At 38.1% G+C, this 18,284-nt stretch overlaps 1 protein-coding gene across 4 annotated transcripts in view; it reads right to left on the bottom strand.

Moving 5' to 3' along the window:
• LOC148844195 (P-loop containing nucleoside triphosphate hydrolases superfamily protein) overlaps nt 1–18,284 on the bottom strand; it is an 82,029-nt gene that overhangs the window by 42,259 nt on the left and 21,486 nt on the right. For all 4 annotated transcript variants that reach the window (XR_016103619.1, XR_016103618.1, XM_088959118.1 and 1 more), the window contains exon 4: nt 16,664–16,746. Coding sequence is in view for 2 of the 4 variants with exons in the window: in XM_088959118.1 (XP_088815244.1) it covers nt 16,664–16,746 (83 nt within the window). In the remaining 2 variants the exon portion in view is untranslated. The remainder of the gene's footprint in view (nt 1–16,663; nt 16,747–18,284) is intronic.

Genomic DNA, 18,284 nt, shown 5'->3' with positions numbered 1-18,284 from the left:
TATCTGACATATTTAGATACCTAATTTTTCAGGATGATAGTGTAAGACTTATTAGACATTATAGATTTCAGGTGGAGGGTGTTCCTATGTTCCATCTCCAATTTGTGGATGATTTAATCATCTTCTATGATGACAAAGAGGTATAAGAATTTGTCAAATTTTCTATTGCTCTACTTAGGACCAATTTATGATGAGAACTCTTAAAGTTAGAGTCTTAGAGATTCTTTCTTTGTTACAATTTCGGTTAGCAAGTTCAAATATTGACATGTTCCTGAAGAGAACATATCATACTTTTTAAAAACACAAAAAAAGTAAATAAATATTGAGGAATAATATGAGCATAACATGAAGTTTAAAAATGTTAAAACAAATTTGGGCAATTTAATTTTTACACAAAAAATATGAAATACAATTGTAGATTCATTATCCACATATTATTAAACATATATTAACATATAAAATAGGCTGAACTTTTAACTCTAGGCTTTCTAAATGAAATTGTTTAAAGCATGAACATCTATTTAGCCAATCTTTTCCGTAGCACATTGATTTGACCGATAGAGTGTGGTCTTGTGCTCCTAAAGGCTCACTACATCCTGTGGAGGATACTATAGTGCAATCCGGATCTCCTACCCACAGAACACTACAGATGTACATTGGGAACATCTCCCCACGAATGGTAATATGCAGATACGGTAGAAGTTCTCAATGTGCAGCTGTAATGATATGTGCGTAGGGAGAGATATAGACTTGGATAGTATATCAAGCCTCCTTGGTATCCTTGATAATGTTTTCTTGGACCCTAAGAAGTTGGATTCTAGAATCTAGACCCCCACCCCACTGGCTCATTTTCTTGTGCCTCTTTTTTTCAAAGTCTTAAGTCAGCCCCCTAGTCCTGCTGCCCCTCCCTTCCCGGTTAATGAGGTTTGGTGCAGACCAATTCCCCCTAGAGTTGGTAGCTTTTGTTGGGAAGCTTTTCTGGAAAGAATCAATACTGGTGATATGCTCCAAAAGAAGAGACCCAAGACATGTTTATCCCCTCACAGGTGTGTTCTCTGTAAAGCAGATGGGGAGACTGATTTTCACCTATTGATGACTTGCCAGTTTGCTAAGTCCATTTGGGTGTGGGCATTATCCCTCTTTGGGTGTAGATGTAATCATCCATCAAATTTGCAAAGCCTTTTTCCCCCTGCTTTCTTTAGGTGTCGATTGAAAAGGGGAAGGCCCATGTCGAGATGTTTGAGGGCTGCAATATGTTGGGCTCTGTGGGAGGAAAGAAATTCCAAGATCTTCTCTGAAGTAGAGAGAGGCAATGAAGTACTGAGAGAACCGTTCCATATAAGGGTAGTACAGTGGTTGAAATCGTCAAAGTTGTTTACAGACTTCACGGTGGATGACTTGTTGAGGAAGTGGGGTGAGATTGCTAATTGTACCCAGACCAAAATAGTATTGAGTGTGTCTTGGACACCCCCCCCCTCCGGCCGGTTTTTAAAACTAAACTTTGATGAGAGTAGCTGGCGGAATCCTGGACATTCAGGGATTGGAGATGTGTTTAGGGATGAGAATGGGTTTGTTTCAGCCATGTTTTCAGGCCCAATTGGAGTGGTTGACTCTCTCAGGGCTGATATCTTTGCAGTTTTGGAAGGAGCCCAAAGAGCTAAGGAGATGAATATAAGAAAACTCAACATTGAAGGGGACTCGGAGGTGGTGGTAGGGCGGCTGAATAAAGAAGATAGCAGGTTATGGATGTACAATAATGAGAGCAAAAAATTCAGGTGGCTGGTTCAAGGGATGGAAGTTAAGATCAGCAGGGTGAAAAGATCAGCTAACTCTTTTGCTGATGGGTTAGCTAAGCAAGAAGTCAAGAGGGAGTCATTGTTTTGGGAGCTCAAGCTCCAATTGGAAGATAAGAAAGTTTATCTTCCTCCATGTAATTTGAGTAGGATTCTTTTGGGTAGGAGATCTGAACACACTAGAGTGTGATCTTGTACTCCTAATGCTGTTTTTACCAGCACTCTAGTGCTTTCCAGACCATTTGTGCTTTGTGTTTGGGACCTCTGTTGTTCTCTTTTTGGTTGCAGGTGGGATCCTCCAAAGGATGTGGTGAGCCTCTTCCATCCAAGTTTTTTAAGACTGCTAAAAAAGAGAGGGAAAACTATGTGGAAAGCAATTAAGGTAGTGGTAGTGTGGACTATAATGGAAGAACCTTCAATGAGAAAAGTAGATTGAAAGAGGAGAATTTTGAGGGTACAAAAATCAGAGCTACACACTGGATAAAAACACAATCTCTTCCGAGATTTCTCAGTGAATGATATTTTAAGAGCATGGACTGAAGTGGCACTTTCCTCTAAAGAAAAGGATAAGGTCTTTATGCAATGGTCACCCTAGCAGCAAATAAAGTAAAATTAAATTTTGATGGGAATTCTATGGGAAGCTCAGGAATGGCAGGCATTGGAGGAGTCTTTAGATAGTGCAGATAGAGTCTCACTTTGTTTTCAGGACCATTGTGATTGAGAGACTCACTAAGGCTGAACTGGTGCCGTTAGTGCAAGGATTAAGATTTGCTAAGCATGCAAATTTCCAATACTTGAAAGCACAGGGAGATTCAAGACTAGTTATTTCTTGGAGTTAAGAGTAAGCATCTTGTACCATGGATCTATAGGCATGAATTCAGGGAAATAGAGAACCTCTCACATGAGCTCAACATTACTTTCAACTAGGTAAGGACAGCAAATGAGATGGCTAATACTCTAGCAAAACAAGGGGTCTATAGGCAACAGTTGTTTTGGGCACAATTGTAATTTGAAACTTTGGTAGGGACTCGCCTTCTCCATTGGGTGCTTGGGCCCTTACTGTTGTACTAATCAATTTCATCAATTAATATAATTCTTAAGTTTTCTTACTGATCAAAAAAAATTGTCCGATAACATATATGCCATATGTAGTTATTAACTATATTACAAGACTAAAAGCTTTGCAAGGTGATCATCATTTGGATCCTTGTTAGAGAAGCAAGACCATTGGCCTCCAGGTTGAAAAGCTACTTCATATAGATCCCTAGATTGGCAAACAAATTGATAGATGGATTAGCATGAGAAAAGTTAGGAAGGGTATTTGTTTATTCACAAGCTCAAGATTATTATCTAGGGCAACTGGTTCTGAAATGGAGAAATCTCAGGCTTATAAATGTGAAAAACATGGGTTCAAGTCTGAAAGCAGCCACTGTGTAAAAACAAAATACCAAATTGAAGATTTGTATCTAGTCCACCCCCTCCCAAACCCCAAATAAGAGAAACATTGGGTAATGGCCCTATATTTATGTACATGTATGTACCACACCTGCTAGTTTTTTTATTGATAACAAAGACTTCAATTAATAGATATTAATAAAAATGATACAAAGGGAGAGGTGAAAACTCTTAACCCTCCCAAGAAGGCAGTTCAGATTACAATGTTGCCCAGAAAAAATTAACCCTTCCCGCCCCTTGTTTGGCCAATGAATCTTCCAAGGAATTGGTGCACCACTTAGTCCATTGAAACTTGACTTCCATATTTTGTATGAGATGTCTAACTTTCTTTTTTTCATTCAGAAACTTCCACAGACTAGAAGTATCCTTCATTAACCAATTTATAGCCAACTTAGAATCACCTTCCACTATCAATTTTCTGATATTTAACTCTTGAGCTCTTTTTAACCCTTCCAAAACAACCAATATTTCAGCTCTAAGAGAGTTCCCCCATCCAATAGAACCAGAATACAATGCAAAAATTCAACCTTCATCATCCCTGAAAGTTCCCCCTATACCCGACAGACCTGGATTTCCTTCACTACAACCATCAAAGTTTAGTTTAGTGAACCCTGAAGCTGGAGAGGACCAAACTGAGTAAGATACATTCTTTCTTGGAGCTGACCAAGCCACTTCTTTCCAATTCCGGATGATATCTCCTTCTGAATAGTTTTCAGAAATTTGCAAAGTCTTGACCCAATGAATCACCCTTATAGAAATTAGTTCAATGATTACACCCTTATTTCTGTCTCTTCCCATGAAAGGTCCGTTGATTCCTTTTCTCCCAGACTGTCCAACATATAGCTGCTCTTACACACCTCTACAGTATTTTCCCTCTCTTCTTCAGCCCCCTAACAGTGGTAGAATGGAATAGGCTTTGTACTTTTTTTTTTTTGGTGGTGGTGGTGGTGGTGGGGGGGGCGAGGGGGAACCAAAAAGATAGAAAAACCAACACCAGATTTCTGAAACAAATGGGCAAGAAACCAATAAGTGATAACTAGTCTCACCATTCTTCTTACAAAGGATGCACCAGTTTGAGGATAAACACCAATTAGGCCTTTTTCTTTGAAGTAAGTCGCAAGTGTTACACTTTTCAAGGAAATGCACTAATTCTAGGAGGAATTGGTCTACCCCAAACTTCCAAAACTAGAAAAGGGATTCCAAAGACAGGTGGGGAATGAGCTAGTACTTTGAAGAAAGAGGAGCATGAGAAGACACCCGAGGGAGATGGAGCCCAAATCCTACAATCCCTCCTGAAGGGTTCAATAGCTACCCCCTCAAAGATTTTTAGCAGGTCAGCAATGAATTTCAACTCTGGGTCTTTAAGGGTCCTTCTAAAACCCAAATTCCAATCAATGGTTGAATTAGAGGTGGTCAAAAAAGTGGAGTCTGGCTCATTTTTAAAACGTAATAAAGAATACAAGGGAAGAGCTCTTTTAGCAGAGTGCTTCCCACCCAAACATGATCCCAAAATTTCGCGTGGTTACCAGAGCATATTCATACCTGATTAGAGGAACAAAAGAAGGAAGTATGGCATGAATTGATTTCCACGGAGAGGCTCTCGTAGCCCTAGCTGAAACTCCAAAGTCCCAACCATCCGTCGCTTGCCCATGAATACTTAAGACAACTTGAGACCATAATTTATCCCTTTCCAAAGTCAATCTCCAAAGCCATTTCCCCAGTAGAGATTCATTCTTTTTTTGCAAATTGCCTAAAGCAACCATCATTTTTGGTTTTGGTAACTATATCCCACCTGACCCTATGATCCTTTTTCTCCTCTCCTCGTTCCCATAAGAAATCTCTCATTAACTTCTCCAAAATCCCACATATTCCTTCAGGCATTTTAAACACCGACAAAACGTACATAGGCAGATTTGTCAATGTAGACTTAATCAAAGTTATTATGCCTCCCATGGAAAGGTAATTTTTCTTCCAAGATGCTAACCTCTTAGTTAATCTCGCAATCACCAGGTTCCAGAAACTCTTTTTACTTGGGTTATCCCCTAGTGGCAGCCCCAAATAGATCAATGGCCATTGGGCAATCTCACAACCCAAAATTCGGACTCTATCCTCCACCTCACCTTCACTCAAATTAATGCCAATCACATAGCTTTTGTCTAAATTCACTTTAAGATTAGTCACTTGTTCAAATACGTTGATCACTTGCTTTAGATTACACACCCAACTTACCTCATCCCCACCACAGAAAAGAATTGTCATCAGCAAACTGTAGATGTGTTACTGGAACCCTATTCCTCCCTACCCTCCAACCTTTCACCAAGTTTCTAGAGTCTGCCCTCTCAATGAATTTTCCTAGGACTTCAACAACTAGGGTAAAAGGGAAAGGAAAAAGGGGGTCTCCTTGTTTGATGCCCTTGGTAGCCTGGAAATGGTCCACCACCCAACCATTCACTAAAATGGAATAGTGGCAAGTCCTAATACATCCTTTCACCCACTTGCACCACTTCTACCCAAATCCAAAAGACTAAAACTTCCAATAGAAATGACCAACCCACCAAGTCATAAGCCTTTTCAAGGTCCAATTTGCACACTAACCCTTTCTTACCACTTCTTTTGAAATCTTCCACACTCTCGTTTGCAATTAGTATTTGATCCACAATTTGTCTATTCTTCACAAAGGCACCCTTATTTGGGGAAATTATTAAGGGTAGCACTTCTCTAATCCTTCGAGATAGCACCTTAGCAATGATTTTATAGAGGCTATGTACCAAACTAATGGGTCTAGACTCTTTGGGATGACAAGCATCTCCCTTTTTTGGAATCAAAGCCAAGAAGGTGGAGTTTAGACCTAGAATAACCACCCCTCTTTCAAAGAATTCAGAAAAGACTTTTTGAATATCCTCCTTCAGTACCTCCCAGCAGTCTTGATAAAAAGCCATCATAAATCCATCAGGACCAAATGCTTTAGATCTATTCATTGAAAATATGGCTACCCTTATTTCTTCCAATTCAAAGCTTCTCTCCAACCACACCCTTGATTCTTCAGGGAGTCTTGGCCACTCCAAACCCTCAATCTGTAATCTACTAGACACAGGCCGTCTAAAGATTGATTTAAAATGGTCCACAAAGGCCTCTTTAATCTCCTCCTGTTGAGTCAATATTTCATCATTAATCACTAGCTTAGAGATCAAGTACTTCTTCCTCCTGTCGTTGGCTATAGCATGAAAAATATTTGTGTTTCCATCACCCTCCTTTACCCACTTGTGTCTGGATTTCTGTCTCCAGCTAATTTCTTCTTTGAAGAGGGCATCCTCCAAGCTTTTCCTCAACTCCCACCTAAGCTCCTTGTCCCTTTCCCCAAACAAACCTTGTTCTTCTTTTGCATCTAACTCCTCAATCAGATTCGTCAACTGTTTTTTCTTTCCTCAAGCCTCCGAAATTGAAGAATATTCCATTGTTTTTCAATTCTTTCAGAGATGGCAGACATAACAGATAGTTATAAACAATCTGTTATGTCTTGTCAGAGATTACCATTGTGTTTCTATCATCCCTACATTTTCAGCGATGTGTTGATGCACCTCTTTTACTTTCATTTGAACTCTGCAATAAGTTCACCCACTGCTAAGCCAACAGCAAGAATCCCTTGGAAGCTGCCAACCCCACCATTTATTATGATGAACTTTGATGATTGCAGCCTTGGTAACACAGTAAGGTCAGGAACTGAAGGGATTTTGAGATGTAAGGAGAAGGTCATTGTCTGATAGTCAAGATCCCAGCTATCTGGGAGGGCTCAACTGGATACAGTCCTAACCTTTGTCATTTTTTTGCACAAAGTGGTCGCTCCCAGACTCAAACCCTTGTCCTCAGACTTGACAGTCTGAGACTTAGCATTAAACCAAGTAATGGCCCCTATTTGAAACACCAAAATAAATATATTTAAATGCCAACCTTCTCATGAAAATGAAAACCCATGTTTTAATATGAAATTTATAGTTATTGTTGAATATTATTGCTAAATGTTAGTGTAGATAATTGTTCGTTGATATGCAAAATAATAAATTAGCTTAAGATTTAGGGGCTTTTAATTTTCAAAACCAATCACTTAGGCAACTAGGAGCTAGGTGCCACATAGCTTCACTTTGGTGCCATGAAAAATTTTCACAACATGAAAAGTTACTTACACCTATCCTTGATGATATCAGTCCACATCAACACATTTGCTCCTTAAAAGCCATCATACCATCTCTCTAGGATCTTAAAAGCCACCTATCCTTTCCTCTCTAAATTTCACCTTCAACTGCCCAAGAAAGAATGTGCAAATTAGAGCTGAGCCCAAAACAACAGTTTCCTTGATACCCTTTGCTTAGCTAATTAATGCAGGATCTTTGTGATTCAGCACTATTCTTGTAATCGACTTAGGTTTAGATGTGTAGCACAAACAAAGAACTAACACAGAAAGAAGAGAAGAGAAAAGATGAAAACCCTAGGCTATCACACTTGAGAGCGAGCGTAATCACACTTAAGGGTGAGGGAAATAACACCAAATTCTGTAGAGAAACTATCTTTATTCATCAGCAAAAACTGTTCACCAAATGAGCCTTGCAAGCTTAATAAGAAGAAGAATCCAAAGGAAGAAACTTGCCACCCCCAAGTAAGCTTTCCCAACAAGCTACTTCTAAAAATAAGCTAGATTGGATTAAACCTGCCCCAAACAATTACAAACATGAATTCAAACAAAGGGAACTTACTAGAAATGTAAGAAAATACAAAAATACAAAAATACCCTTCTTGTCTAGAAATGTAAGAAAACCAAATAAGTCCTATCCAACAGCAAACTTACCACACAAATAAGCATCTTAAGGTGGATAGAAGACTCTAGGGTCTTCCCAAGTTGATCCACTGCTATCCCAGCTCCCATGTGGGCCCCACGTCTTCATAATGATGCAAAATGAGCATAGGAGCAGCTTTGGTTCTCTTTCGATATGCCTTAAGTTGATCCCAATCATCTCTCCCTGGCTTGGAAAAATTAGGCCCCGCCGAGTAAAAGGAAAAGTACCACCCACACATATCACAATTCAGGCGTTCAAACTCGTTGGTAGTGATCCAAGTGCAATCAGAACGAGGATGACCTTTCCATTTGACAAGAAACTTGTGATATCCCCCATGTTGTATTGAAACAATTTGATCATCAATAACATCTTTAATCTCTTCCTTGAAAATGGGGGCTGGTGGTAAGCAGCCTACTGGTTGGTCCATATTGGTTGCATTACCATGATACAACGTTAAATCCTCCACATTGAACACATTACTCATATCCATATCCTCCGGAAAATCAAGTACATAAGCAATAGGGCTTATTTTCTTATTGATTTTAAAAGGACCCGAGCTTCTTGAATGGAGATTCTTATAAACACCATTAGGGAAACGTTCATTCCGGATTCATACCATTACCATGTCCCCTTCATTAAAATCAATAAACCCACATCATAGGTCAGCATGGGACTTACAGGATTTATTGCTGGTTGCAATATTCCTCCTAACTTTTATCATGGATCTACTTGATGTGGTTAGCAAAATTTTCTGCATCAACACTTGGTCTTGCCTCTAATGGCAAAGGAACTAGGTCTATAGGCTTCTTGGGCTGAATTCCCATTACTATCTCAAAGGGGCTGCAACCTATACTTCTATTCACAAAGCTATTATAGGCAAATTCAACTGTAGGCAACAGCAAATCCCACTGTGTAACATGATCACTCACCAAACAACACAGTAAATCTCCCAAGCTTCTATTCACAACTTCAGTTTGCCCATCAGTTTGAGAATGAAATGCTAAAGAGAACTTCAACTTAGTATTCAACATACGCCAAAGAGTCCTCCAAAAGTAACTCATAAATTTAGCATCTCTATCTGAAACAATAGTGTTGGGTAGGCCATGCAAATGCACAACTTCCTTAAAGAATAATTGTGCAATGTGTACAGCATCAAATGTCTTGCTACAAGGAATGAAATAAACCATTTTGGAGAAGCAATCAACCACAACATAGATGGAATCATTCCCTCGTAGAGTGTTAGGGAGGCCTAGAACAAAATCCATGCTAAGGTCTTGTCAAGGAGAATGTGGAATAGGGAGTGGAGTGTATAAACCACAGCATTATATTTCCTTCCCTTTGCTAGCTGACATACATGACACTACTTGGCGTGTGTTTGGAAGCGTGGGCATTTTTTCAATAAACACTGCCACATAGACACCACTTCAGCATTTCCCCTCTCATGCTCATTTATATGCATCGAGAATAGCAAAAGGTGACTTCAGTTTCTGTGCACGTCTACCATTTAGGGAAGTTATTTTTTAAAGCTTCCCCCAACGGTTAAGCCATTTTTTCACTGTTACGCTGATGTGGTGCCTAGTGGCGCCTAGTTGTCATAAATGAAAAAACACCCACGGTTCCAAACACATACTTGATAACCTTAGCTACATCCCTTTTGAGTCCTAGCCAATATGAATGATTTCAACCATGGCAATGGTTGTCTCTTCCAAAATGACCTCCTACACCCCCTACATGAAGTTCCCAAATTGTCTCTTCCCTAAGTGAGGTATTGGGTAACACAGATAAGTCCCTTTTAAGAGAAAATCATCATGTAATGAAAATTCCGGTATGTTGCTTCTTGTCCTGACTGCAGATCTGCATACATAATGCTAAAATCTCGACATGTAGGGTAGTCTCTTTTGAGCAAATCAAAACCTATCGATTGTTTTAAAAGCGCAGGGTGCAAATAAAGCACAAGGGCCAATTTGCGCCTGAGGTGCAAGGCACAAGGCGAGGCATGCGCCCTTTTAAGAAAGATGCAAAATTACAAAAAAAAAAGCTAAAAAATCAAAATAAAAGTCAGAAAATTCAAAAAAAATGCCAAAAAATTTTAAAAAATGTAAAAAAATCAATAAATATTAAACATAATGTTAATAAAAATATACACTTAAATTTTAAAATAACTGTTTTAAAAAACTTATTATCTAAAATTCAAATACACACACATAACATGTAAAGCGTATTCAAATGAAAATTTAAAAATAAAAGCAAACATATAAAGCACTTTCAAGCATGTAAAAGTGTAAAACCCACAATCTCTTTTTCTCCTTAATTTCACTGCTTCAAGTAGCTAATGTGATGTAAAACATATTGCATTCTTGATTCTATGAGTCACCTTTGTACCACGCCCCTCGAGGCAAACCTGAACAAATCTATGTTAGGGTCTGAAATTCTTATTTCTCACATAAAAAAATAATGATTTTATAACTTTCATTGCCTTTTAAGAAGATATTTTATTGCAATGAATGAATGAACAACATTAGCAAATAAAATATCTTCTTAAAAGGCAATGAAAGTTATGAAATCGTTATTTTTTGTTAGAAATAAGAATTCCAGACCCTAACATAGACTTGTTCGGGCTTGCCTCGAGGGGCATGGTTGGGGGTCCGGGGGCGGAGCCCCCAACCCAGTCGTTAGACGAAAAAACAACAAAAAGCGCAAAATTTTAAAAAGGTGCACGCCTGGGCTGAGGCGTAAGGCGCATCAGACCTTTTGAAAGGGGTGCATCTAGGACTTGGGCGAGGCGCATAGCCCAAAGTGCGCCTCGCCTGTGCGCCTAAGCACGCCTTTTAAATCACCGAGCTTACCACCCATACAACCATGGTAGAGAGAATATAGACCACTCTGGTAAGTGCATCAGCTACTTTATTCTCCTTTCCAACCTTGTGTTTGATCACAAAATTGTATTCTTGGAGGAATGCAACCCATTTGGCATGTCGTTCATTAACCTCCTTTGAGAATTAATGTGCTTCAAAGACTCATGGTCAAAAAAGAGAACAAATTCGTTGGGAATAAGATAGTGTCGCCAATAATGCAAGGCTCACACTAAGATAGTGTCGCCAATAAGACAATGTCGCCAATGCAGATTTCCTTGTCATAGGTGTTGTCTTTTTGCTTAGCCTCATTAAGTTTCTCGCCAAAGAAAGCCACTGGGTGACCTTCTTGGCTAAGAATTCTTCCAATCCCAACATGAGAGTCATCACAAGTTACTTCAAAGGCCCTTGAAAAGTCTAGGAGTCAAAGGATTGGTGCTGTTGTCAGTCTCTTTTTGATCTCTTCAAACGCCTTGGTTGTTGCTTTAGACCATAAGAACTAGCCCTTCTTCATGAAATCAGTTATGGGTGCCATTAGTGTGCTGAAACTTTGAATAAAACACCCACAAATGTAGCCAATCCATGAAAAACTTCAAACTTCATGTAGTGTGGTAGGTATAGGCCAATCAACTATGGCCTTAACCTTGTCAAGATCAGCCTTCACACCATCAGTTGATATAACAAAGTCAAGAAATACAACACTAGGCACCATAAAACAACACTTCTTCAAGTTAACATAGAGCTTCTCTTCACAGAGAACCCTCATAACTTGAACGTGAGCAAAATGTGTACCACTATCCTTGCTATATACTAGTATATCATCAAAGTAAACAACAAGGAAATGGCCAATAAAGGGCTGGAGTACCTTATTCATAACCTGCATATAAGTGATAGGTGCATTAGAGAGACCAAAGGGCATGACCAACCACTCATATAAGCCATCTTTGGTTTCGAATGCTATCTTCCATTCGTCACTAGGCTGAATTCTAATCTGGTGGTACCCACTCTCAAGATCTATCTTGGAAAAGATTGTTGCAACATCCATCATGTCAAGCATATCAACAAGTCTAGGAAAGGGGAACCTATACTTGATGGTGATCTTATTAATGGCTCGACTATCAACACACATATGCCAAGAGCCATATTTCTTTGGTGTCAAAAGTGCTGGAACTGCACAAGGACTAAGGCTTTCTCAGATGAAACCTTTAGACAGCAACTCTTCAATTTGCCTTTTAAGTTTAGCATGTTCTATTGGATTCTTGCGATATGCAAGCAAGTTGGGAAGTTGAGAGCCTGGAACAAAATCAAAAGCATGTTGAATGTTGCGCATTGGTGGAAATTCATTAGGAAGTTCCTCTGGTGCTACATCTGAAAAATCTGACAACTTGTGTACTTCTGTAAGTGCATCCACTAGTAGTACAGGTGATGTTTTGTACACTTCTTTGGCTACTACAGCATGGATGACCCCTGTTCTCTTTGCTCTCTACCTAAAACTCCTTCTTGGTGATCATGTGTAAGGCCTTCTTGGACTAAGCAGCATGCTCGAATATCTTTTCACCATAATTCCTAATTTGTTTTGTTGATATTGGCCTTAAAATAACTTGTTGGTTATTAAACATGATGTAATAGGTGTTTAGCTTTCCACAATGGTATACATCCCAATCATGTAGACAAAGTCGTCCAAGTAACTTTGTATGGGTGAGGATGTGGTTCCGTTGGCAACTTCAAACATTCAACAGTTGATTTAAACACCACATTCATGCAGCTACCGCCATCAATAATAAGCTTTTAAGCTTGATTCCCACACCTAACCAATGTTTAAAAAATAATGGTTCGCCTCCAATCCTCCTCTTTCTTTGGAACATAAAGTATTTGTCTCACCACATTCACAAGGAAAGCATCTACATCATTATCTTGCAAATCAGCACTGTCAAAGTTTCCAAAATCATCTTCTTTTGGTGAGCCATACCCATAATCTTGTGGACCATGAGCCTGTGGTTCAGGCCTTCCGTACAGCTGCATTACTCGGGGGCTTGGACTTGGGCCACGAGTTCCCCGCCATTCCTTAGGGCACTAGAAGAAGCCTCTCTAGTGGTACTTGCAGCATTAACTTATGGTCGTTGAGAACCTTGTTGTAACACCTTGACTTGAGCTTCCAATGCATCAACCCTTTCCATGATCATGTAAATGAAATCGCCCCACTGCCTATCAGTCAATCTCCCTCTAAAGTTCTTCCCACTACAAGTTGTCATAGTGTTGGTCCTTGCTCTGATACCAAACTGGTGCAGGATCTCTGTGATTCAGCACTATTCTCGCAACCAACTTAGGTTTAGATGTGCAGCACAAACATGAAAACAACAGAGAAAGAAGAGAAGAGATGGAAATAAGATCAAAACCTTAGGCAATCACACACCCAACATGGAAATCACACCAAATTTTGTAGAGAAACTTTCTTTGTTCATCAACAAAAACTGTTCCCCAAGTCCCACCGAAGTGATCAGTGGTTACATCATCCTCGATGAGACCATGTAGGACTTCACTGTGAACTTTCCATGTCTGCACTCCTTCCACCACAGTCCATCTTCAATGGTTGTAGAGATATTGCATTGTTCTAACTTGTACAGCAAAAAGATGCATTCCTCCACCTCTTGTCTTGATCAATAAGTGGACTTCTGAATCTAGGGCTCCAGACCACCTTATCACCTCTAACTTCATAGCAATGCGCTACTGAGACCTGATGATCAGCCAGCCTATACAGTCTTGGGCAAATTTCACACAACTTCCCTACCCCACTCCAAACATCCTCCCAAAACTTCATTCTAGAACCAGCATCCACTTTAAAACTTAGCAAAAGATTATTCTAGAACCATCTTCAAATTATTCACCCTTCTATGATCTTCCCCTTCACAAAAGATTATGCTGTCATCCACAAACTGAAGATGTGTGACTGAAACATTATTTCTATCCACAATCCAGCCCCTAATTTCCTCGCTCCTATTGGCTCTAGAAATCAATCTGCTAAAAACATCAGCAACTAAGGTAAAGAAGAAAGGTGATAGCAAGGTTCTAGCACGGTATTTAAAATGTTAGGGGGAAGGAAACTCTACTCTCAATGCTAAAAACCAGCTTCATGCCCCACCAAAATTACTAATTTTCACTGTAATAATCTATATCTATATGTTAAGACAAATAAGTTCACATTGGCACTTATCTATTTTGTGGTTTTCTTTTTAAAATTTATCATTTTTTAAAATGAACAAAGTCATTAAACCTTCAGTGCCCTACATTAGCATCTATAAACGTGCTTTGCAACATCTCTTCAATTTCAAACAATATGAGAGACTGTCCTTGATAAAACTCATCTTTTATTTCCTTCTTATCCTGCAAGCTTGTACTCGTATAGAAATAATAAATGGTGACCTCAAACATCTAGAATCTACAACTCATTTTGAAACCAACACTTTGCTTGCAATGCCAACACATCTAGTTTCTTCACAGCAACAGACTACCCATCACATTGTTGCTGATCAACAAAAAAACAGACTAGCCATCACATAGAATGCCTCAAAACACAGTCCCAATCCCACCCCCAATTAAATGAACATCATTTAATCTATTTGTGGCCAAATTCAACTCTCTGTAGGAGAACCTCTATAGCTTCAGGGGAATGTTGCAGTCGCAAGGGCTGGTGCTAGAGATGTCCACAAGGGAGTAAAGAGAACTAGAGATAAAAAAAGAAAAAAGACAAGATCAATGAAGAACAAAACAAAAGCCGAGTTGGTGATAGCGAGAAACAAAACCCAAGCCCTAACTGTCAAGCTAAGTTTTGACTTTGGAGGTAAAGGTCTCAAAAGCATCTTCTTCTTTGGTTTCTTCAATCGATTAGGCAAGAAGAAAGACAAGGTGAAGAAGAAAAAGGGCAACAGGGACTTTCATCTCAGATTCCAACAAGGTTTCTCAAGCAAATGAGAGTGTGGTGGCACCAACATAACATACAGGTGAGAATATTCAGAAAGTATTTTAGGTGGGAAGGAGGATGGCAGAAGCAAAGCTAGAGAAGGAACAACAACCACAACCCAAACTCCTCCTAGAAGTACTATGCCCATGCTTGAGCCACTAGGACTTGAAGTGGTAGTGGAGGTGTCAAGCAAGAGAACTTTGTTTTTAGTAGCTTTTTTGCTCTTATTCACATTTTTAACATTACGAGAAGATAGCCAATGACATTGCTGTGAGTTATTATAGTTGTAGATGGTTTTCAAGTTTCACCAAACCCGCTTATACGGTCGGGCAAAGATGTCCAGCTAAACATTTCATTATTGACCCAAGCCCAACTTACAATACACAAGTTGGACCCATTTTATTCACCATGCCCAACATCGTAAAAAAAGTTAATCTAAAATCTGTTTCATTTTCATTTACAGTAATAAAAATTAAAAAAGTTATTAATTACGTTCACTTCTAAAAAAATAATCCTACAAGAACTATTAATTAAAGTTAATAAAAATAGTAATTTATAGAAAAAAAAATAGTTTTATAACTGATGTTATTAAAAATTTATAAAAACAAATAAAAATCTCTGTTAAGTATGAAATTGCTTTTAGCTATTTTAAAGTCCATTTGAAGTTTTCAATTCGTGTAAAATAATAGATTTATCTAACAATAACTAATGAAAATAAAATTATTACTAAAAAATTAATAATTCACGAAAATGAAATATTAAAATTAAATTTAATGTCTTTTAAATATAAGATATATTAAAAAATTAATACTAAAAAGTAATGGAGAATTACTAAAAATTAATAATTACTTATTTAAACTTATAATAATGATAATTAATTAAATAATCCCATAATAAAATTAATGGAAATAATATAGTTAATATAAATTAATAAATTTTAGAAAGAATGAACAATTTTATTAATGAAGTTAATAAAAAAAATTACTAAATATTTATTAATTGTGAAATTAAATTGTATCATTTAAAAGTCAAATTTTATTACATTTAAAATTAGTAACAATTTATTACTTTTAAAATTATTGTTATTAATTTAAATTCCATTAAAAAATAATAGGTACTAATAAAAGTTAATAAAATGAAAAAAAATTAATTCTATTTATTTGGTGTAATTGTAAAATTCTAGGCTGTCAAGCATGAGAATGTAGCTTCGAGTACAAGAGCGACCACTTTGTGCAAAAGAATACCAAATATTAAGACCATATCTAGCCCACCCCTCCAAAGACCCTAATAGTTGGGACCAGCATTAGGTAATAGCCTTTTTATTAATAAAATAATGATTAGTAGAAAATTATTATAAGTTGAAATTAATGAAGAATAGAGCATACGAAATTGGCCACTCTTGCAGGGTGTAGCTTGGATTGCGATTAGACGAACTAAACATAATCCAAAAAAAAAATTGCTTGACTTGGAATTGTATTGGTCTCAATTGGAAATGTCACGGGACCCCTACTAAAATTTCATTTGACAAAGCTCGTACATTGCACAGGTCCCAAATATAATAAAAAGAAGCTTAAAAACAGGAAAAATCAATCAGATATTCAAAATAAACCAGATACTTAAAATAGTAAAAGTATTACAACCTGTATCATTCATGTAAGACAGCATAAGCAGTACCATCACTGCAACTACAATATTGATCACTCTACTCATAAAGTTCAATAGCACTTTAAATTTCCTCCTGATGAAACTTCCATGACAGGTTCAGGCAAGAAATACCTTATTTTGCCCATATACCCAGCTAGACGGAGACCAATGGAACGAGCTCTTCTGCTTTTAAGGAACAGAAGCGCATAAACACCCTAAGAGAAAGGAGAGATACTAATTTAGAAAAAAAAAATTAAAAAACAACCAATAAATGAAGAACACAATAAGTATGTAGATAAGATTTTAACTAAACAAATATGTTTGCATATGAGAACTTTGTTAGTCTCCCATTTCTTGATAGGAGTACCACTCTCCTATTTATATATGTAGCATAAACATTTTCTCTTTGTCTTTTGTTTTGACTAATACAAATACAAGAGAGAGTGGTAGTATGACCTACCTCTCCCCCATTCATGCAATTCTTGCCTCTCCTTTTCTATCTTCTCCTTGTGCCTTCTGTTTTAATCTTCAACCAAGTATTACAAGTTGGTACGAGAACAATCTTCATCTATTCCTGTGATCATTCAATGCTGATATAGAGACTCATTATGACCAACTGACATCAGCAGGTGTAAAGCAGGCTACAACCAAGTATGACAAGTTGCCCTATCTTGTCTGTGTAAGAGTTCAAAAAGGGAGAATAATGCTGTTTCTGGCCACTGTTATAGTTCTTTCCTAATTTGAAGCATATCGACTTCTAAAACTAAGCTATGGGGTCTATTTTAGCTTTTGGAAGTATGAATAACAGTACTAATATCCAGAATGCTACCATAAAGCTAGACAAGAACAATTTTATGAAGTAGGCTCAGACTGCTAAGTTGTCCATTGGTGGAAAGAGGACGTAAAGCTATCTGACAGGTAAAAGAAAAGCAGCCAGCAACTGAGGAAACCTCCTATGCTGCAGGAACAAGAAAACCTGATGCTAATGCAATGGTTGGTTTGAAGCATATCGACTTCTAAAACTAAGCTATGGAGTCTATTTTAGCTTTTGGAAGTATGAATAACAGTACTAATATCCAGAATGCTACCATAAAGCTAGACAAGAACAATTTTATGAAGTAGGCTTAGACTGCTAAGTTGTCCATTGGTGGAAAGAGGACGTACGGCTATCTGACAGGAAAAAGAAAAGCAGCCAGCAACTGAGGAAACCTCCTATGCTGCAGGAACAAGAAAACCACATGCTAATGAGATGGTTGGTTTGTTCAATACAGCCCTAAATAGCTAGGAAACATATGTTCCTTTCACAAATACGGAAATCTGGACTCACAGAGACTTGATTCCAGGACCTATCAACCAAGGAGAGAAACATCTAACTTATGCCAGGAGGAGAAGACTGTCATATTACTTACTCTCTTCAACCTCTTAGGGAGGAAATTGGTCACTTGGAGAGGGTTAAGTGGCAGTACACAGAGAACTCATACAAATATAAGATACTTGTGGCAAAGAACAGAGAGTTTGAGTGCTTGGCAGGACTCAATCCTAACTTTGACTTAGCAGAATATACTTAGTAGGGATGTTCTAGATTTGCCTCAGGCCCACTAACTTGTGTTGGAAGAGGAGAAATATAGGTTGGAAATGCAACAGTCACATGGTTCTAATCACATTGGTATGGCTACTTTAAACCCAAGGCAAGTAAATAGGAAGAATGCCTCTACTGATGAGTTGGATGATGAGATCAAATGCAACTATTGCC

The sequence above is a fragment of the Nelumbo lutea genome, chromosome 8 (genome assembly GCF_056320005.1).
Source record: "Nelumbo lutea isolate HS-2025 chromosome 8, American lotus-T2T, whole genome shotgun sequence".
Lineage (NCBI taxonomy): Eukaryota > Viridiplantae > Streptophyta > Magnoliopsida > Proteales > Nelumbonaceae > Nelumbo > Nelumbo lutea.
The sequence above is the reverse complement of the archived record's forward strand: the minus strand, read 5'-3'. Positions and strand labels throughout refer to the sequence as shown.